The sequence below is a fragment of the Pithys albifrons genome, chromosome 2 (genome assembly GCF_047495875.1).
Source record: "Pithys albifrons albifrons isolate INPA30051 chromosome 2, PitAlb_v1, whole genome shotgun sequence".
Taxonomy (NCBI): Eukaryota; Metazoa; Chordata; class Aves; order Passeriformes; family Thamnophilidae; genus Pithys; species Pithys albifrons.
Window position 1 is genome coordinate 115260300 of NC_092459.1, and position 19224 is coordinate 115279523.

At 44.8% G+C, this 19224-nt stretch overlaps 1 protein-coding gene across 10 annotated transcripts in view; it reads left to right on the forward strand.

The window, feature by feature from the left end:
- USP34 (ubiquitin specific peptidase 34) overlaps positions 1-16159 on the forward strand; it is a 103017-nt gene extending 86858 nt beyond the window's left edge. For 6 of the 10 annotated variants that reach the window (XM_071582180.1, XM_071582184.1, XM_071582185.1 and 3 more), the window contains exons 65-81: positions 79-123; positions 850-954; positions 2665-2812; positions 3770-4404; positions 5458-5615; positions 6456-6534; positions 8747-8873; positions 9199-9306; positions 10317-10421; positions 10546-10670; positions 11591-11743; positions 12612-12735; positions 13308-13387; positions 13662-13802; positions 13910-14056; positions 14455-14614; positions 14869-16159. In XM_071582180.1, coding sequence (XP_071438281.1) covers positions 79-123; positions 850-954; positions 2665-2812; positions 3770-4404; positions 5458-5615; positions 6456-6534; positions 8747-8873; positions 9199-9306; positions 10317-10421; positions 10546-10670; positions 11591-11743; positions 12612-12735; positions 13308-13387; positions 13662-13802; positions 13910-14056; positions 14455-14614; positions 14869-15476 — 3048 coding nt within the window. In that variant the 3' untranslated portion in view covers positions 15477-16159. The remainder of the gene's footprint in view (positions 1-78; positions 124-849; positions 955-2664; positions 2813-3769; positions 4405-5457; positions 5616-6455; positions 6535-8746; positions 8874-9198; positions 9307-10316; positions 10422-10545; positions 10671-11590; positions 11744-12611; positions 12736-13307; positions 13388-13661; positions 13803-13909; positions 14057-14454; positions 14615-14868) is intronic. The other 4 variants (XM_071582188.1, XM_071582189.1, XM_071582190.1 and 1 more) reach the window with 2 other exon arrangements.
- The last annotated feature ends 3065 nt before the right edge of the window (positions 16160-19224 follow it).

Genomic DNA, 19224 nt, shown 5'->3' on the forward strand with positions numbered 1-19224 from the left:
CAGTACATTCATTGAGCTAATTGTTATCATTGTAATGAGCAGGCACAAATCTAAGAGAGTTTTTGTTTTGTTTTCAAGATCGTGTCCATGCTTTTCACCTCGATAGCGAAGCTGACTCCTGAGGTATGGGAACGTGCCCCTCTCTGTTCAATGCTCTGCCTTCATGAGTTGCTGGTCTAAATTACTGAAATAAAGTCTTTGTTACCCAGAACTCCTGCATGGAAGGTGATCCAGGGAGGGGTTGGTGCCAGGAAATGAAGTGTAACTGCACTGTAGATTAAGTTTTTTAAAGCAGAAATCTGCTGTGCTACTTGGGATCAAAGTTTCATTCAAAGCTAAAAACCATATTTCTGCATTCTCCACCGATAGGAATTTCTTTTAAAACATTGGTAACATTCAAGTGGAGAATATTGAATATCTTGAATAAGTGGAGATAAGTAATTACTGTCTGGTTGTTCAGGTTTTGGGGCAATATGTTGCAGTTCTTTGCATGCAAGCACATTTCTCAGTCAGAGTAAATTCCTGCCCTGGCAGTGACAGAAATACTGAGAGTTGCAAATGGATTTCAGATGCAAAATACATAATTATAGTAGTAGGCACTTTGCTGAAGGGCTGCTAAAAGCTGGGGGCACTCTGACCAGTGGCCTCATTCTGCTGGATCCAGGTGTGGATGTGGATACACACGGATTATTTACAGTTTAAATAGCAAGAGATTAAAATATTACAAATGTTCACGTCTGAAGGTCATGGAAATCTTACAGACATTGGGGTTTTTTAAGTACTCTAAAATGAATCAGTGAAAAAAATAAAATAGATCAAAATGGATATTCTTCTTTTTCTGCACTGCAGGCAGCCAATCCTTTTTTCAAGTTGCTGACCATGCTGATGGAATTTGCTGGTGGACCCCCAGGAATGCCACCCTTTGCTTCTTACATCCTGCAGAGGATATGGGAGGTACAACATGGGGAAGAACAGAAGCTTCATTGTATTTCTCTTGTTGGCTCTATGCCATTTGTGGAAAGGTTTTACATTTTGTTGTCATCCCTTCTGCATCAGTCCCTGACTTCTTATTACCAACCCAAGAGACATTTACATTTTACCTTAATGAGAATTAATTGATTCATAAGAAGGGTCTGAATGCTCCTTCTGAGGCAATTCCATGTAGATTCCTCAGTTATCCTTTTGCAAGGACTGTAAAATGTTTCAAGACCCATCATTTGTTGGGGGGTTTGGGTTGGCCATTATATACAAATTCCTTTGATTTTCTTGCTTGAGTTTCTAAAGTGAGAAAAAGACACTCTAACAGGTTGGCACAGGGATAAATTCCTTGCTCTGAGCAACAGATGAAGAAGTAAAGCTTTCATTCATCTGCCTGCTCTCTGAGTTCCCAGTATAATTTACCTTTTATTTTACTCTTCATTTTTCTTTTTTAAAATTCTTCTTTCTCCCTGCTTAAGAACAGTGTGTCCATCCTGGACACTGCAGAATATTCCAGAAAGTGGGGCTGGGGTTTGTAAAAGATTATTACTGTGCAGAACTGAGACCTCTGGTAAAACACAAACCTGCCTTACCACTGTGGGGTAGAATAAGAATTGCTGTTCCAAAGGATTTCCCTCCTGGCTGGGAGCAGGTTTTTGCTGGGTGTGTGACCTGAGGAGCTGTAGCTGCACCTCAGGTAAAGGTGGTTCCATCGGCACCTCCCGAGATCTCAGCATCCAGTCATGAAAGGGGTTGAGCTGTGCAGACAGCGAGCAGTGACAGTCTCACTCATGGCCACAACCCACAGCCATTGCCAAGGAAACCTGACAGATCCATTTCTCATTCCTAAATAAAGGGGGGAGATGGTTCTTAAGGTGTTTATTTTTAAACTGAGATTAAAATTTCATAAGTAGAGTTCTGGTGGTGTGAGCTCCGACTCTTCAGGTGTAATTGTACCAGAGTACTTGGGAGCAGCTTCTGCCTCTGGTTCCTGGAACAGGGTGGAGTCCCTTTTTCCTTGTCTGGGCCCCTGGGCCTCCAGGGACAAAGAGAAGATTTAAAAACTAGCAAAGGAACTAATTATATTTATTGGGCTCACACACATTTATTGTCCTTGTGTGAGCAGATTGTCAACTGCACTGAAGCAGAAAGGCCCAGGAAACCTAATTCCTAATTCCCTGTAAAGCTTTGCTGACTGCACAGACTCCACAGGCTTCTCACTGCCTTGGAAAAGTGCTGGATGAATTTATTCCTTGAAATTGTGTATTTAGAAAAAATGTCATGGTTACCCTCAGCAGGAAGCTCTGTGAGTGCCTTTGCAAACCATTTCTGTTCATGGATAAAGACACTGATTCAGTGTTAAGGTTTTGTGTTGGATATTTAAAAAAAATGCTTATTTTGTTTAGTTTTAGTGCTTAATATCTCAACTCCTAAATATCTCACCATATGTAGAATAATTTCCTAGACTTAGGCTGAACTTTCAAAAGCTCCAAAAGGTTCACAAAGCAGTGAAATTGAATGAAGGTTTTCTTTGCCTGCCAGAGCAGCTCAGTTCTGCAGGTGCTTTGGTAGCACCAAGTGACTTCTAAAAGATATTTGAAAGTCTCAGTAGTTATTTTTAGGGATTTTTAAGACAATCAGCACCCAGTGCCAAGGTTAATGTGTTGCTCTTGGCTTCCCCCTCAGGTCATCGAGTACAACCCCTCGCAGTGCCTGGACTGGCTGGCTGTGCAGACCCCTCGGAACAAACTGGCGCACAGTTGGGTGCTGCAGAACATGGAGAACTGGGTGGAGCGTTTCCTCCTGGCACACAACTACCCCAGAGTGAGAACTTGTAAGTGGCTTTCAAGTGAAGAAAATTGTTCTCCTTTGTAGCACGTGACTGTGCATGGGGTGTTCCTGTCCCAAACAAAGGCTCCTGTGTTTGCCTTTTCCTCCTTTCCCAGTTGTTTTAGAATTGCTGTATTTTAGCACCCCAGTGCAACTGTGGTGCCTCTTCCAGGTTTTGAATGAAAACTGTGTAACTTAAATGATACTTTAGTAGATTCTTTGCCTTATGTGGTTAACCTACAAGGTCCAGGAAATCCCAAAGAAGAAAAAGAGCTATTCCAGGAGATTTTCCATAGCACCCATCACATAACTGAACTGTAGGTAGGAGTAGTCCATGGTGTTCTCTCACCCCTCACAGAATAATTCAGTTGAGTCCTGCTCAAGCAGAAGCCACCTGTGCCTTCTCCCCAGTTCCAGGGTGTCCTGGCTCTCTGCTTTGCTCTGCCAGGAGTAACACTGTCAGATTGCCAGAGCACATTTTCTGCTCATTTTCCCGTGTCTCCCTTTTTTACAAAAGAGATTCCAGGTACAGCCACAATGGACTTTAATGCATTTTCTGTGGCTGAGGGAGATGTGGAAACTGGAGGTGCAGCTTTGCAACAGCTCCAGTTGTAAATATCTCTGAGGAGGTGATGACATCCTGAGCAGTTCAGTAGACAGTTCAGTCATGGAAACACCTGTTTTTGTGTTCTGGGAGGGGATGCAGTGCTGGCACAGGGAGGAACCAGGCGGCACACAGGGATGGGGGTGAAGGGGCACATCTCGGCACCACTTTGGGCAGTTTGTACTGGTCTTACCCACTGTGGGTTTATCATCTCTGGTGTGACTGCAGTAACAGCAGAGCCCGTAAAACACTGAGCAGTCTCTAAGCGGCATGTGCAGTGTGAGTGAAGTGCTGTGTGCGTGGCTGTTGAGCAGGTGTGTCACTGCCAAAGGTGTAACAATCTGTTTTTATTTGAAGCTGCAGCCTATCTCTTGGTGTCGCTTATTCCAAGCAATTCCTTCCGTCAGATGTTCCGCTCGACACGCTCCCTGCACATCCCCACGCGGGACCTGCCGCTCAGCCCTGACACCACCGTGGTGCTGCACCAGGTGTACAACGTGCTGCTGGGGCTGCTCTCACGAGCCAAGCTCTATGTCGACGCGGCCGTGCACGGCACCACCAAGCTGGTGCCCTACTTTAGTTTCATGACCTACTGTCTCATCTCCAAAACCGAGAAGCTCATGTTCTCCACGTACTTCATGGACTTGTGGAACCTGTTCCAGCCGAAGCTCTCGGAGCCGGCCATCGCCACCAACCACAACAAGCAGGCTCTGCTGTCCTTCTGGTACAACGTGTGTGTGGACTGCCCTGAGAACGTGCGCCTCATCGTGCAGAACCCCGTGGTGACCAAGAACATTGCCTTCAACTACATCCTGGCCGACCACGACGACCAGGACGTGGTGCTCTTCAACCGCGGGATGCTGCCGGCCTACTACGGCATCCTGCGGCTGTGCTGCGAGCAGTCCCCCGCCTTCACCAGGCAGCTGGCCTCCCACCAGAACATCCAGTGGGCCTTCAAGAACCTCACCCCCCACGCCAGCCAGTACCCAGGAGTAAGTGTCTACCACCACAAGTCCACTGGCACTGTTGGCCCTCCCGCCCCGAAGTGTCGTGTACTAAAAAAGGGGGAGAAGGATTTAGCATATCCAGTGGCGAAAGGGCTGCATTTGGATTTCCTTGGGTTTAGATGCAGTTACTGTGCTTGGTGGGGGGTTGGTTTGGGTGTTCCTTGCTGTGCAGTAGATGGAGAGCAGATGTTGTTTTTCTGGAAGCAAACCCTGGTGTTTCCAATATTTTGTACACCAGCTTAGTAAGAAACAAGGAATAGCCATCAGGGGTGGTCTCCAGAAAGCAGTTCCATCCCAACATGTGAAGTTGAAGGGATTCCCAGTTTCTGCACTGCAGTGCAGGATGGCCTGGTGTTCCCCCGGGAACACTCACAGGCCCCTGGCAGAGCACTGGGAGTGGCGCCATGGCTACAACAGGGAGACACCTCCAGCAGAGTGAGTGTTAACACAGGCCATGTGTCGGGGGAAACAACAGCCTTGCAGAGGCTGTAACACAAAATTCTTGGTTGTGCTTGACTGCTCAGGGAATGTTACTTTGGGGACAGCAAGAATATGAAGGTTTCCATTAAGGAGAGATGGAGGATGTATGGAATGTTCTGTATGGAGCTTCTGTCCAGCTCAGCTCATAGAGAAATTTATCACTGGGAGAAGTCCTGCTGCTGTCCTGGTTGGCATCTCCCCTTGGAAGTCTCAGCTTGTCTTGCAAGGGACCTGAGTTCCTCCTCTGTATTTAGTGTTCCCAGACTGCAGCAGGTTTTAGCACAAGCAGCTTTCCAGATGTTTGTCCCAGAGGTGGGGATTTCAGGTTCCTGTGCACAGATATGTGTGGCAATGAGCTGTGCTGTTAGGAAGGATCACAACACCTGATTTTGTAACTTTGTTGTACTGCTGAAAAATGGATTCTCATCTAAATCTGCTTCTGTGGTTTGTTCCATGTGTTACTTCAGAGAAGTAGCAGACACTTAGTAATAAAAATAAGGTCTAAAGTGTACCATGCTGGGAGACACTGCTCTAACTGAGTGCTCTTGTGTGTTGTAGGCAGTAGAAGAGCTGTTCAACCTCATGCAGCTGTTTGTAGCTCAGAGGCCAGACATGAGAGAGGAGGAGATCGAAGACATAAAGCAATTCAAGAAGACGACCATAAGCTGTTACCTGCGCTGCTTGGACGGGAGGTCCTGTTGGACGACTCTCATAAGGTACAGCCCTGCTCCCCCCCAGCACTGCAGCTGCACTTCCAGCCTCAGCCCGCCCTGCCTGCATGGCAGAGCTGCAGTTCAGCTGCTGCTGTGGCTGGGGGTTATTTTGGGGCAGAAATGCCTGGTGAAAACGGTGCCTGTGGGACAGAGTTCTGTTGTGTCCTCAAAGAGTTTTTGATGTCTAGTCTTAGGAGTTCACCTGGAAGTGTTGCTTGAGCATTGCCCTACAGCTGTAAATTGTGCGTGGGTCAGGTTTGGGGGTTGAAATGTAGCTGTTGGTGCTCTGAAACACCTGTGAAAAGGACACACTGTTACCTGGAAGGGCTGTGTGGGGTCACACAGAGCACAGCCAGGTTGTCCCCAACGCTCTGGAATCATTTCTGTGTTGAGAGAAGCCACTCATAAGCATAACTCTTCTTTTCTGTTCTGCTGTAAGCATAAAATATTCTGAGAAAAATCCTTTATACCTTTAAAGGGCCAAACAGGTGCTTAACTGAACCTATTTAAATGTGTCATTTAAGAAGCATAAACCTCTCTCTTTTCAAGTACAATAATTTCTGCAGATTTCAGCGTTTTTGCAGTCATCACTGGGGAAATATTTCTGTAAAGGTTGTTTATAAAATGCTTTCTATAACATAAAGTTGACAGCAGAGGCATTTTTGAATGAAAAAAAGGGAGAAAAATGCAGAGAGAAAATCAGGGTGTTTTTGGTGTTTCTTTGCCCTTCTGTGATGTTTTTTCCAAAATACATCATGAGCTTAACATTTTTAAGCAGTTGTTTAAATTACGAAAAGATGGGATGCCATTTCAGCATTCTCAATGTCTGTTTTTTTTTCCTAGTGCCTTCAGAATATTATTAGAATCTGATGAAGACAGACTTCTGGTTGTGTTCAATAGAGGATTGATTCTGATGACAGAGGTAAGTCCTTTGTGATCTAATTATGACAAACATCTCCCAGGGGAACTTCCCTGTTGTCTCTAATAGGATTTCTTTAGCAGTAAAATAATGAGGCAAGTGCCCTTTTCTGGGGACAGAGGAAAATCCACAGCAGATTATGCTGAGAGGAATAAGGTGATGCTTTTCTGGTGTCCCTTTATTCCAGGTAACTGAGTACCAATGGCTGAGCGCAGTCACACAATTGTTACTGGTTAAAAAGTGTTAAGGCAACAGGTTAAAACACAGAAATAACTCAAAAGGATCCTCAGCTGCAGCTGTGAGTAGTATTTCTGACATTTCTTGGAGGCCCAGCTGAGGCAGCTTATCCTTCCTGCCTTTGTGCTTCTGTTTCAAGAAGGACAGGTCTGAGAACACACAAACTCGACTTTCTTTCCCATGAAACTAAACCTAAAATGCATTTCTGGAGCACATTTAGTGTGTTCAAGTTATAAATGAGTATTTGGTCCATGAGGCCAGACCAGAGTTAGGTCAGAATAGAAAGGGAAAAAAATTAAATAATGCAGCCCTGACATGGGTACAGTTGGAATGTCAGGTCCCTGCCCCTCCACTCCACATGTCCTGATGGGTGTAATATCCTGTCTCCTGCTCAGCACTCCCATTCCTGGGGTGATGGATGAGAGCCTGTGTTTGTTAATGGCAACGCACCATGGCAAGGGTCCCTCTAGAACAGGAATGACAAGCTGGATGTGATGGTTCTTGGCACGTGTGGTGTGGTGTGTTCAGGGGGGATATTACACTGGAAAATCCATGGGGCAGGCCCAGGGGCTTGGAGGTGGTTGTGGCTGTGCAGGAATGGGATTTGGGGATTTTGGAATGGGCTATGCAGAAGGGCTCAGCCAGCACAACTGGAAGTCATCAGAGGTCTTGGGGCAAACATCTGTCCAGGCTATTTAGTCTGCCTTGAGGCCTGTGCAGGGACTGGATGGTGCTTTGAGGTTCAGTACAGTCCCATTTTTATGCGGTTTCTATAAAAAGTTCTCCTAACTTCTTTTACGTCACTGGTTTGTATTTTCTGGGGAAAAGTATGGTAGAATTACAAAGTCAGTCAGAAAAATGAGGATGAACACACTGCAGTGCTGTTTGAAAACTGAGTTTTCAGGAGCTTGTTATACATGTGGGGGTATTGATTAATTAACTGTAGGTAATTACTCAAGAACATCTGTTCCTCTTTGTTGTGCAAATGCCCACATTCAGTAAAGGGGTCTGAAAATGAGGAATTGAGCTGTAACTTCATCCATACATGGAACACGAGTACACTGAGGTACATACAGAACTTGTGTAACACCTCAGTTAAGCCTGACCCGTACCAACAGAGGGTAATTAAGTTTATAAGGAGTCTGTAATACAAATTTAATTCATCCTTTGTAAAACATTGCTAGAAATTAGATAAAACTGATGTTACTTTACAGCTTGACATTACCTGGCCCTGTATGTTCCCTCGTTGGCTGGGAGTGTTTTGTGTGGTGACAAATAACGCTCCAGGGAGTTGTCACATCCAGAAGAGTTTTCCACTTAAGAGTGGCCCTGTCTTTAATGTTCACTGAAATACAAAATGGCATGGCAGGGTTTAGCATTACAGGGAATGAGGTTACTGTTCCTTTCTCTTTCCAATCCTTCAGCACATCAAATATCTGTTCTTATATCTTGTGCTGGAATTTTTGTAGTTCGGAAATGAGTTGCTTTTCCTTCCCGAAATTTCTATCAATCACAGATGCCCAGAAGGTATTTTAGTAATAATAGGAGAAGTAATTCATCTGATGTACAGTCTTACAGCACATGTCCTTGAGCAGCATTTTGAAAAATGACTGGCATCTATCTTAATCCTACCTCTGCTTTCCCCAAATCCACACACCTGTGTCTGTCTTTGTGCACCTCCTGGTTACCTGTCTGGTGGCACAGAATTACAGGTATATACAAATACTGGCTCTCAAACTCTGCTTGGTTGGGTTGGACATAAAGGTGTGAAAACTGTGTCATTATTTTGAGCCACAAACACAAAGCTTTTGCCTTGAAAGCAGATAAAGAACTTTGTGAGTGTATCCAATACTGGGTATTTTTGAGCGTAAAATACCTTGTTTGAATATAAAATAAATGTCACATCTGTAGGATAAAAAGAGAACTACTAACAAATGTGTTAATTTGGCATGTTAATTTTGGCATCTTTTCTTCCCAGTCCTTTAACACATTGCACATGATGTACCACGAGGCCACAGCTTGCCATGTTACTGGAGACCTGGTAGAGCTTCTGTCGATTTTCCTTTCGGTTCTAAAGTCAACACGTCCATATTTGCAAAGAAAAGGTTTGATTATGACCCTTGAAAGGATTATGCCTGTTGTCTGTTCATTAATTTTCCTCACCCAAACCCTTTATATTTCTGTGTGTATCTGTGTTTACAAACTTTCTGTACAGTAGGATATATGGTTATTAATAGCTATTAAATTGCTACTTATTATCGAGTTAATGTGAAATTAATGGGATAAATTTAATAGCAGGAGATTTAACACATTTCTAGATGGATTAAAGTGATGTTGGAGGAAAAAGAGATTCTCCAGCAGTAAAATTGTGTGCTTTCTTTGCCATGCTCTGGAGCAATGCCCTAAGCAGTGTGATGTTTGCCCTTGCAGATGTGAAACAAGCTCTGATCCAGTGGCAGGAGCGGATTGAATTTGCCCATAAGCTCCTCACTCTGCTCAATTCCTACAGCCCTCCCGAGCTGAGGAATGCCTGCATTGGTAAGTCCTGCCCAAGGCCCTGCAGGCAGGAGGGCCCTGCCCTGCCCAGGGCCCTGCTGGGAGGTGGAAATGCCACTTCTGTAAGTGCCTGTGCTCTGCCAGAGCCTCTGTAGGTGGGGATTGTCCAGAGAGCGCTGTCGGTGCCTCAGGGTTGCTGTGCTGACTCCAAACAGTTGTGGTTGTGTCAGGCTGACAGGAGCAATCCCCCTTCCCAAGCACAGGAACTCAGCTGGCACTCAGGGACTGAATTTGCCACCTGATACAGGGCATGACTGAGCAGTAACTCCTCAGTGCAGCTCAGAATCAGATCCCAAATCTTACAGTCCAATCCAAACATCCCCTCAGAAGGAAGTGTGGTGACCAAGTTAAACTGAGAAACAGCTTTTCATGTGGTTTTTCTGACCCACTGCTGCAAGCTGTATCAGTGGAGGTAAAGCTTGGAAAGCTTGTACAATCGAATGGATTTGCTCTTCAAAATGTAGACACAGATGTTATATACAAGTGTCTCTTTGGCATTAGCAGAGCTATTTCAGAAAGGTCCAGGCTTTTCCTAGTTTAGGCTTTTTTAATGTTATTTAATGGATTGCTGAAAAAGGCCTAAAAGTGTGTCCAAATTACCTTTTCCTGTGTGATTTCAATGCATTTCTGTGCATTCACCCCTCTTTTGAGTATTTCTCACTGTCATCCTTACTGCTGCTCGTTGACATTTTCCAGGCATCAGACCTGTTAGAGAAGAAGCAGAGAGGGTGAATTTTACTGAGCTTGTTCTTTATCCAAGCTGACCCCTCACTGGTGGTGGTTCTGCCACTGAGCAGGTTTTGTGCCCTGGCAGACAAAGGTGAAGGGAACTGGGACTGACTTAGGGGTGTCACTCAGGTGTTCCTCACAGTGGAGCTGAGCGTGGAAAAGGGATACAAAACAGAAGTGTGCAAATGCATGAGCCTTAAGTTGAACTGTTTGCTGTTAAGAAATAACAATATGTAATAGCAAAAACAACTTTTTGTTTGTAGATGTCCTCAAGGAGCTTGTACTTTTAAGTCCTCATGATTTCCTACATACTCTGGTTCCATTTCTACAGCACAATCATTGTACATACCACCACAGTAATATCCCAAGTAGGTATTTCAGTGATTGTCTTTTGAAGTTCTCTTACACTGTTATTACTCTGTCGTGTTCCTTGCTGATGTCAAACATTGACCTGTTGAATATATCCCTATTTTATCCAAACTTACACTACAGTGTCTCTTGGACCTTATTTTCCATGTCGTGAAAATTTGAAATTAATAGGGGGGAAAAGCAGCATTCGTCCTCCGCGCCCCGAGCTCAACATGTGCCTCCTGCCTACCATGGTGGAAGCCAGCAAGGTATGTGAAGTGTGGCCCTAAAAAGAGCTTTCTCTACTCTTTTTCCCGTTTTTATCAGAGTGTTGTAAGAATCCAGTAGCTCGATGCATTTACCTTTTCTTCGTAAGCCAAGCATAATTCTTCTTCAAGATGTGTTGTCCTCATACACTCCATTCTAGTTGTGCACTCCAGAAGCACCATTTCCCTGCCCTTGGTGACACACAGCTCCATGTTCCAGACAGGACCTTGTGTTAGGAAAAAAAACCCCAGAGCACACATTTCGGTGATTTTTCCAGTCTGTGGCATTTATAAAGGAGATTCAGGGATTGTCCACATGGGTTTCACACAGCGCTGAGGTTTGTTGCCAGCCAGCCAGGGAGATCCTGCAGGTCCCAGCAGAGTCCATAGGGCCAGGACTGAGGCCTGATCTCTTTGTTGGGGTAGATCAGTGCCTGCAATGTCACACAGGGCCTTAAGCCTTCCCATTTTCCCTTCTGTGGGCTTCCTGCTGGGATGCCAGTTTTGGTGGGGACTCTTCACACCCCGTTGTTCCAGCTGCAGCACCCACGGTGGGATTCAGCTCACGTCACTTTGCCTGTCTGAAAGGGCAGTGTCCGGCTCTTCCCGTGGAAAACAGCCCTCTGGGAAGGAGGAGAACAATTCCCTGAGTGTGGATGAGGTGGCTGTGTCTCCCTCTCCGCTGGCTGCAGGGAACAGGGATTTTAGATGGCCAGAGTCAGGTGAGGTGGATCCCACCCCACCAGGAATATGTATGGACAATCATTTGAAGCAGGAGAACGGGTTACTGGCTGCGCAGTAACCGTGGTTCTTCAAGATGCTTTGTCCACACAGATTCTGTGCTCCAGGTGCTGTCCCAGGGGATTCTTCCGGGTGAAGGCATGGAGTGGTGGTTGAAGCCGCCATACCCCTTGTGCCCTCAGGTACAGTGGTCGCAAGGACACACTGGGTGCAGGCACAGCCCCAGTGGACACAGCTATTCAGAAAGACCCCACCCTCCTGCACAGGGGGCCCATGTGCACGGAGATGGGAATCTGTGTGGGCAACACATTTCGAAGAAGCTCGGGTACTGTAGGGTAAGTAGCCCTTCTTTTTTAAAGCTTTCACGACGATGCTGTGTCTATTTGTGCACCATCAAATCTGCTGTGTAAGCCAAGTGGTTAAAAAAAATTATCTCTGGTGGTTTTCCCATCTGTATCCAGAGGTAGCAGATGTGGTACTACATCATGTAAATCTGGACTTTAAAACATGTCATATTACATGACGTATTTGACAGTTTATATTGAACTCCTCCTATACATTAGGAAGCAAGGATTTTTTTAAACCTCTGTAACCACATCCACAGTCCCATTTCCCTGTGGTTCTGCATGCTTGGTTTTCATTCAGTTGCTTTGTATCAGGTTGCATTTGTTTGCTTGAGTTGTTGAGGTTTCCTGTTGGCTCTCTCTGCTCTACAGAAGCTGATGCCATTTTAAGTGTATATGTCCAAAGTATATTAAAATATTGGCATATGTATATCATTGTTTGAGACACCCTGAAAATTCTGCTTTGAAACCTTGGGAAGCTCAGTCTCTGGAAAATTCTGAATTCTGCAGATCACAACTGACAGATAATGATTTAAAAAGCAGTAGTGTATTTATACTTGGGTTTGTTTGTGATGTAAAGTTACCACATTCCTCTCTTGTCCTGGTCAAGATGGTATTTGCACCTTCTCAGTGTTGACTCAGAGTCCTGCAATAAAAGATGTTCCTGGTGGGGAATTGTTGCCATTCCCTCCTCCCATCACACCTGGTGCCTGCCAAGGGCTGGGCCAGGAGGCTCCTGGAGATTCCCACTGTTCTCCTGGAGTACACCACGGCACATTTTGGGGCAGGGAGCAGTTCAGGCAATGTGGGAGCTGTGCTGTTGTGCTGCAGTTTCAGTGGAGCTCCCTTCAATCTGCAGGGCAAAGATGATGTTTACGACCGGATGCTGCTGGACTATTTCTTCTCCTATCACCAGTTCATCCACCTCCTGTGTCGAGTTGCAATCAACTGTGAAAAGTTTACTGAAACTTTAGTTAAAATGAGTGAGTATTTTTCCTGTGATAATTTTGAGTCTTCTCCACTAAGTTTTATGTTCAGAATTTCTAAGGAAGAGCAGAGGTTGTGAAACCTGCTGCATTTGGACATGACTTTTATCCACAAAATATTAGCCATGTGTAAGGTGGTGCAGCCTTATCTACTGACTGGTGCACTTTGGGCCTGTCCAGAGAGGAGCTGAGGCAGCCAGGGAGATTTCAGTCATCTTGTGCATTTAGAGCTTAACATAGGGCTTGCTGAGGCTGGGTGGGCAGTTTAAATGGCTTTGGGTCTCACCCTGAATCCTCAGAGGCACCTCATCAGTGGCAATTAATTGACAATATTGAAAGGTTTCTGGCATAGGGGTGAGTTCCTGAGATGCACAGACTTCAGTGTCACACCAATAATGTTCCTGTACCCCCTGAATCACCGAGTGGTTATTAAAGGGATGTACAACCTTTATAGATGGGGTTTTCTGGTCCTACAAAATGGTACAGCACCTTGGCACTGCTTTTATCAGGTATTTCCCTGTTTTCCACAAAATGCTCCCACACTGACTTGTTTCCTCCTGCAATTCCAGGTGTCCTGGTTGCTTATGAAGGTTTGCCACTTCACCTTGCGCTGTTCCCCAAACTCTGGACTGAGCTTTGTCAGACTCAGGTAAGAGTCAGTTGAAGAACCAAGAGAATGGAAATGCAGGCAAATACAATAGATGTGGAACAGGGATGAACCCAGGAAGTGTAACTAGTGGGTGTTGTCCCTTCCTGTACACACTGATGGGATAAACTGGCCTTCCTGGAGAAGAGATTTCTCCTTCATCCCAGGAAAACGCAACATAGGAATTGGCAGTAATTGCTCAGAGACCTGAGCTGTGTTTCCATGGGCCTGGCCTGCACTTCCTGTGGTGACTTTCCATCTTCTCTCCCTTTGCCAGTCTGCCATGTCCAAGAACTGTGTCAAGCTCCTCTGTGAAGATCCAGTTTTTGCAGAATATATAAAATGTATTCTGATGGATGAAAGGACCTTTCTTAACAACAACATTGTGTACACCTTTCTGACCCATTTTCTTCTGAAGGTACGTGGTTTTTTTAGTGGTAATTCCAGGGAATGCAGCCATTGATGCTGTTTTGGGAGACTGTTCCAGTTTTTTGTGGTTTTTAAAAAAATGCTTTCTTTTCACAGGTGCAAGGGCAGGTGTTTTCTGAAGCAAACTGTGCCAACTTAATCAATACTCTAATTACAAATCTAATAAATCAATATCAAAGCCTAGAATCTGACTTCGGCAACCAGAGGGTTGAAATTTCCAAAGCAAGCTCTATGTTAAATGGGGTGAGTTGTTAAAATGGCTTTTAGGAGGCGGCTGATTTCCTGCAGAGGAGCTCCTCAGTGCCCTGGGCCAGCTCCTGGCATGGGTGGGCACTGTCTGTTCCACTCTGGGCCTTGGCTTGGGCTCCTGGTGCGGGCATGGGAACCTGGGAATGCCACCCTTACTGTGGGGAGCAAAGTACAGCAGATTTCATGGTAGAAGTGTTTCATCTTGGGACAGGTCTGCATGAAGGTCAGCAAGGAGTGGGATATTTCAGTAATGCAGATCTATCTAGAATTTGATGTTTTGGCTGCTCAGCACAGGCTGAACCACCTCTTTATTGCCAGACCTCTGTGCACAGGATTAACCCAAAGCCAGTCTGAAATAAGGCTTGTTAAGTTTGTTCCTTCTCTGTTTCCAGGACCTCCGAGCACTTGCCTTGCTGCTTTCAGTGCACACTCCCAAACAACTCAACTCGGCCCTGGTTCCGACTTTACAGGAGCTTTTGAACAAATGTAGAGCTTGTCAGCAACAGAGGAACTCATTACAAGAGCAAGAAGCCAAAGAAAGAAAAACTAAAGGTTTGCCTTCTGTCATGGTGTCACTCTAATGGTTATGAAATGGGTGTAACATGTTATTTTATCTGTGCATGGTGGGCCATTCCTGGGCTCCAATCCCCAACCCTTAATGCCACTTTATTCATGAACTGCATGAATTTTCTGTAGGGAAGCAAGTATTTATTGTGCTGTGGAAAGGATGGCAGTGTGCAGGGCCTGTTGGTGGGACGGGTGGCAGGAAGGGCCCTGCCCTGAGCAAGCTGTCCCGTGCCTTGCAGACGACGAAGGGGCGACTCCGGTGAAGCGGCGGCGGGTGAGCAGCGACGAGGAGCACACCGTGGACAGCTGCCTGGGAGACAGCAAGGCCGAGCCCAGGGAGGCCCTGACCCCCACCAGCACCTCGGACAACGAGACTCGGGACTCATCCATCATCGACCCGGGCACGGAGCAGGACCCTCCGTCCCCCGAGAGCAGTTCTGTCAAGGAGTACAGAATGGAAGGCCCTTCTTCGTTTTCCGAAGACTTACTGTTGGCCGCGCGGGCACCACACGCGGAGGAGCAGCAGGGCGGGAAATTCCCGGAGTGCAAGGAGTTCAAGGACCTGCAGCCTTGCAAGGATGCCCTGGGAGCCGAGGAGGACTCGGAGTTCCCCTCCACGTCCATCTCTGCTGTGTTCTCAGAGCTGGTGGAGCTGCGAGGCTGCGATGGCCAAGCCTTACCATGCCCGGAGCCCGACCCGGCCGTGCCTGTGGGCTGTGGCCATTCGAGGGGACTTTTTAGCCACCTGCAGCAGCAGGACATTTTAGACATCCTGTGCAGGACCATTGAGTCTACAATTCACGTGGTCACACGGATATCCGGCAAAGGCAACCAAGCTGCTTCTTGACATTAGATGGAGCATGTCTGCTTTTAAGTCTTTTATTTTTTTTTAATCCTCCTTCTCCCCCTCCTAAATAATGCTGTTTGTATAAGTTTTTGCTTATTTCTGTTTTGTGCTTCAGTTTGTCCAGTGCTCTCTGCTTGAATGGCAAGATAGATTTATATGCTTAATTCTTGGTCAGGCAGAACTCAAAAGATTCTTTGGTTTTTTTTTTACTTTAATTTTATTTTGCATCTCCCGTACACTTTCTTAAAAGGGCAATCAGATAATGGCTATGTTTTATGTAATTAAGAGTTCACTGTAGTGGCTTTCATTTAATATGGCTGTCTGGGGGACAGGGCCTGCTGGTCCTGGAGGATGTAATTTAAACTTATGGCATTTTTACTGTGTATAATATGGTGTCCTCTGTGCCAGTTTTGTACCTTATAATCGAGGCAGATTGCCTCAGATCGCTGTGGTTCTTATTATCAAAATTAAGTTTACTTGTATACTAAACAACCACAAGAAATTTGATTCTGTAAAGAATCCTCTTTAGCTGTGGCCTGGCAGTATATATATGGTGCTTTATTTAACAGAATACCTGTGGAGGAAATAAAGCACACTTGATGTAAAATTAATTGTTTTATTTTTATTGACATGATCAGTTGCTATTCTGTGCACTTCATTAAACTGATTGTGATGACTTTTCATTTGTTTATAATATGTTGCTTCAGTCTCTGGACTTCTCAGCAAAGGAGGTGAAAGCAGAGCAGTGATGGGCAGTGCAGAGGACTGATGGAAATCCTGGTGCTGCTGTCAGTCCCACAGGAGGGACTGGACTGATGGTTGCTGTTGGAACAGGAAGTGCAACTTGGCATCTCATTTCCTTAATTTTAACCTCTGTTGTATCCTTTTCTCTTGCACTGTTTTCCCCTTGGTCTGGCTGTGCCCCCTCATTTCTGACAGCTGCTGGAATCCCTTTTTCATCCTTCCTGTCACGTTTCCTCCTGGTATTTCTGAGCAATATCCATTTCCTCTGTGACCTTTTGGCCTGTCAATTATGCTGGTTTTAATAGCCAATTAAAGTCCATTTTCAGCTTCATTTTCCAGTTGCTTAGCTCATTTGTTTTTCTATGGTCTCTGTAATTTATCTATTTTGGTCTTTTTAGTTCTGAATTCTTTCACTCCACCTACCATTTACTACAGTTTACTGTCACTTCTCCTCAATTCTGTTATATATTTGTGCTCCCTTTGAATCTGCTGTTTTTAACCTTATGTAATATTTAATGTGTCTTTAAAGTTCACACTTTATATTCCCCTTTATTTAGAACTGTTATTTCTCTATTTACAGACACTGCTGCTGCTGCTGAGTGCTTAAGTTGGTCTCCTCATTAATCAGACATGAAGTAATTACATTTTTGCTCTCCTCAGGAATAATTCTGTTATCCTTTCTGACCCGCTTCTCCACAGGTTGTGGTTCAGAGAAATCCATCAGCTTCTGCTCAAAACTTCTGCCACCAGAATTCATCTGTCAGCTCTGCCCAGCCAGCTGGTTTGGGGCTGGGGCCAGGTGTCCTCAGGAAGGTATTTGCCAGTGGATCTAAAAATCTTGGAGCTGCAGCAGCCCTTGTAACCCTTGGGTAAGTAGTTTCAGTTAATTAATTACCCTTATTAATACTGTTAGTGGGTTGTCTGACCTTGCCCTTTGGCCTTACCTTCTCCTGCAGGGTGAGGTCACACCATAATTGGAACTAGAGTGGGATTCTGGCTTTGGGGATGATTGTTACCTCCTTTTGAAGTAGACCAACATAAACAGCACTTATTATTTCACAAAGGATACACAAACACTGCACTATTAATTGTGCCCAGATTACCACAGTATGATTATTCTTACTGCTCCTCCCTTGCAATACCTTCCCTTTCTCCCAGGAATATTCCTGCCGAATTTTTCCCCGTATTTTTAAACAAAAGCAGTACGTGCATGTCCTTGCTCTTCCACATCCTGTTACCAGCTGTTTATCCTTTGTCTCCCTCATTTTACATGCTCTGCAAGCCATTATTTCTTCCACAGTGTTCCCCTTTGAATTCAGATCAGTTTTCTGGTTTCTTTGCCTTCGAGAATGCCTGCCTTTGAAAACCCTTTAACCCTCACCCCTTTAATCTTTAACTGGCTTCTTTAGTCTCTTAAAGCTTTGATTTTCTTCCAGGCTTTATCCCATCTTTCATTTAATTATTACTTATTTCCTTCTGAAGTTCCACCTCCCATTTAACCCCTTCGAAATGAAGCTTTTAAATACCCTCTCCATGCAGAGTCAGCCTCTGCTCTGGGACTCAAACTGTACTGATTTTTAGCCATAATCTTACAAATTATATCTTTCCTATGGAATTATTTTTTCCTTTGGCTTTCTCAGCTAACCACTCTTTTTAGGTTTTTTTGCTTTTTATTGCAGAGTCCCTGAGAAATTTCAAGACTAGTTTTAGAATGAAGTGGTTTGCCCCTTTCTGCTCTGCCAGGCTGATGGTGCTGGAAAACCTCATGAAGGAAAGGCAAGTAAAATTATTTTTTCTATTTTTTTTCTTAATTCTAAGACAATTTCTCAGTTCCTTGATTTTCTATTTTTATTTCTTTCTGGTTTGCCCCTTTGTCACCAACACCCTAAATCATTTTTTATTCAGAATGTTGGCCTTTTTTTCCCCCTTGAATATTGATCAAATAAAGGAACTAAATGTTGAACATTCAGAAAAAGAAGATGGTAAGATATGGCATTTCTCCAGAGACTGCTTCCAACCCTTTACCTGGACACCTAAACCCCACCAGTACAACCCTCACAAACTAACCACTCTGTGCCTCTGTCCTGGCCCTGGGAGCTGTTTGTTGTTTCTGCCAGCCCTCACCTCGGATTTTCAGGGATGGCCTGTGGCAGGGAGCAGCACAACTCCATCCTCTGGAGGGTTTGGGTGGGAATGTAAATCCACAAAATTTCAAACTGGAAATTTTAAGGACTTAGTTACATTCCCAGCCTTAACCTCATGTCGTGTCATAGAGAAAATAAACTGCATGTAAAATCACATCTTTTATTGAGCCAAGCACGTTTTCCAAAGGCAGCCCTTTTGTGGTCTGTTTGTTTCAAATTGCATAATTAATTTGTACAGTTTTTATGAAGCATTTGAGAGCTCAGTTAGCTTTGCTCACCTCAGCACGGTTTGTTACTTTCAGCAGCCCAACTGTTTCCTGTCAAAGTTCTCAGTTGTTCTTTAATTTGAGGTACAGAATTAATTGCAGAGGGCCATGAAGGATTGAGGGTAAGGTTTACAGAACTGCAAAAAGCACTATTGCTGTTTTTTCCAAAATAAATTGCACACTGAGGTCAAGTAAGGGAGTACAGTGCATGCAGACTTAATTACATGACATGGTTAATTATCTTTCCCTAAAACTGCAGCTAGACACAGAATCTGTCTGCAGTTAATAGTAAAGTATTTAAAGAGGCTGTAAATGATACCCCCCATGTCTTGAAAGATCTAATGGATCAGCAGTTTTCTAATCCCTTTGGGCTCACCTCTGCTGGGAACCATCTCCTGTAGGAATTGCCTTTTGCCACTCGATGCACTGAGTTAAAGGAGCTGGAAATGCCTCCTACTGGGTGCAGCTCCCCTGCCTGTGGGAAGGGTGTCCCACCTCAGTCCTGCCTCTGAAGCTGCACACAAGCAGAACACACATCAGTCTCCCCAAGTAAAGCTGTTTATATCCACTAAAAATCCATAAATAATGCTTAAA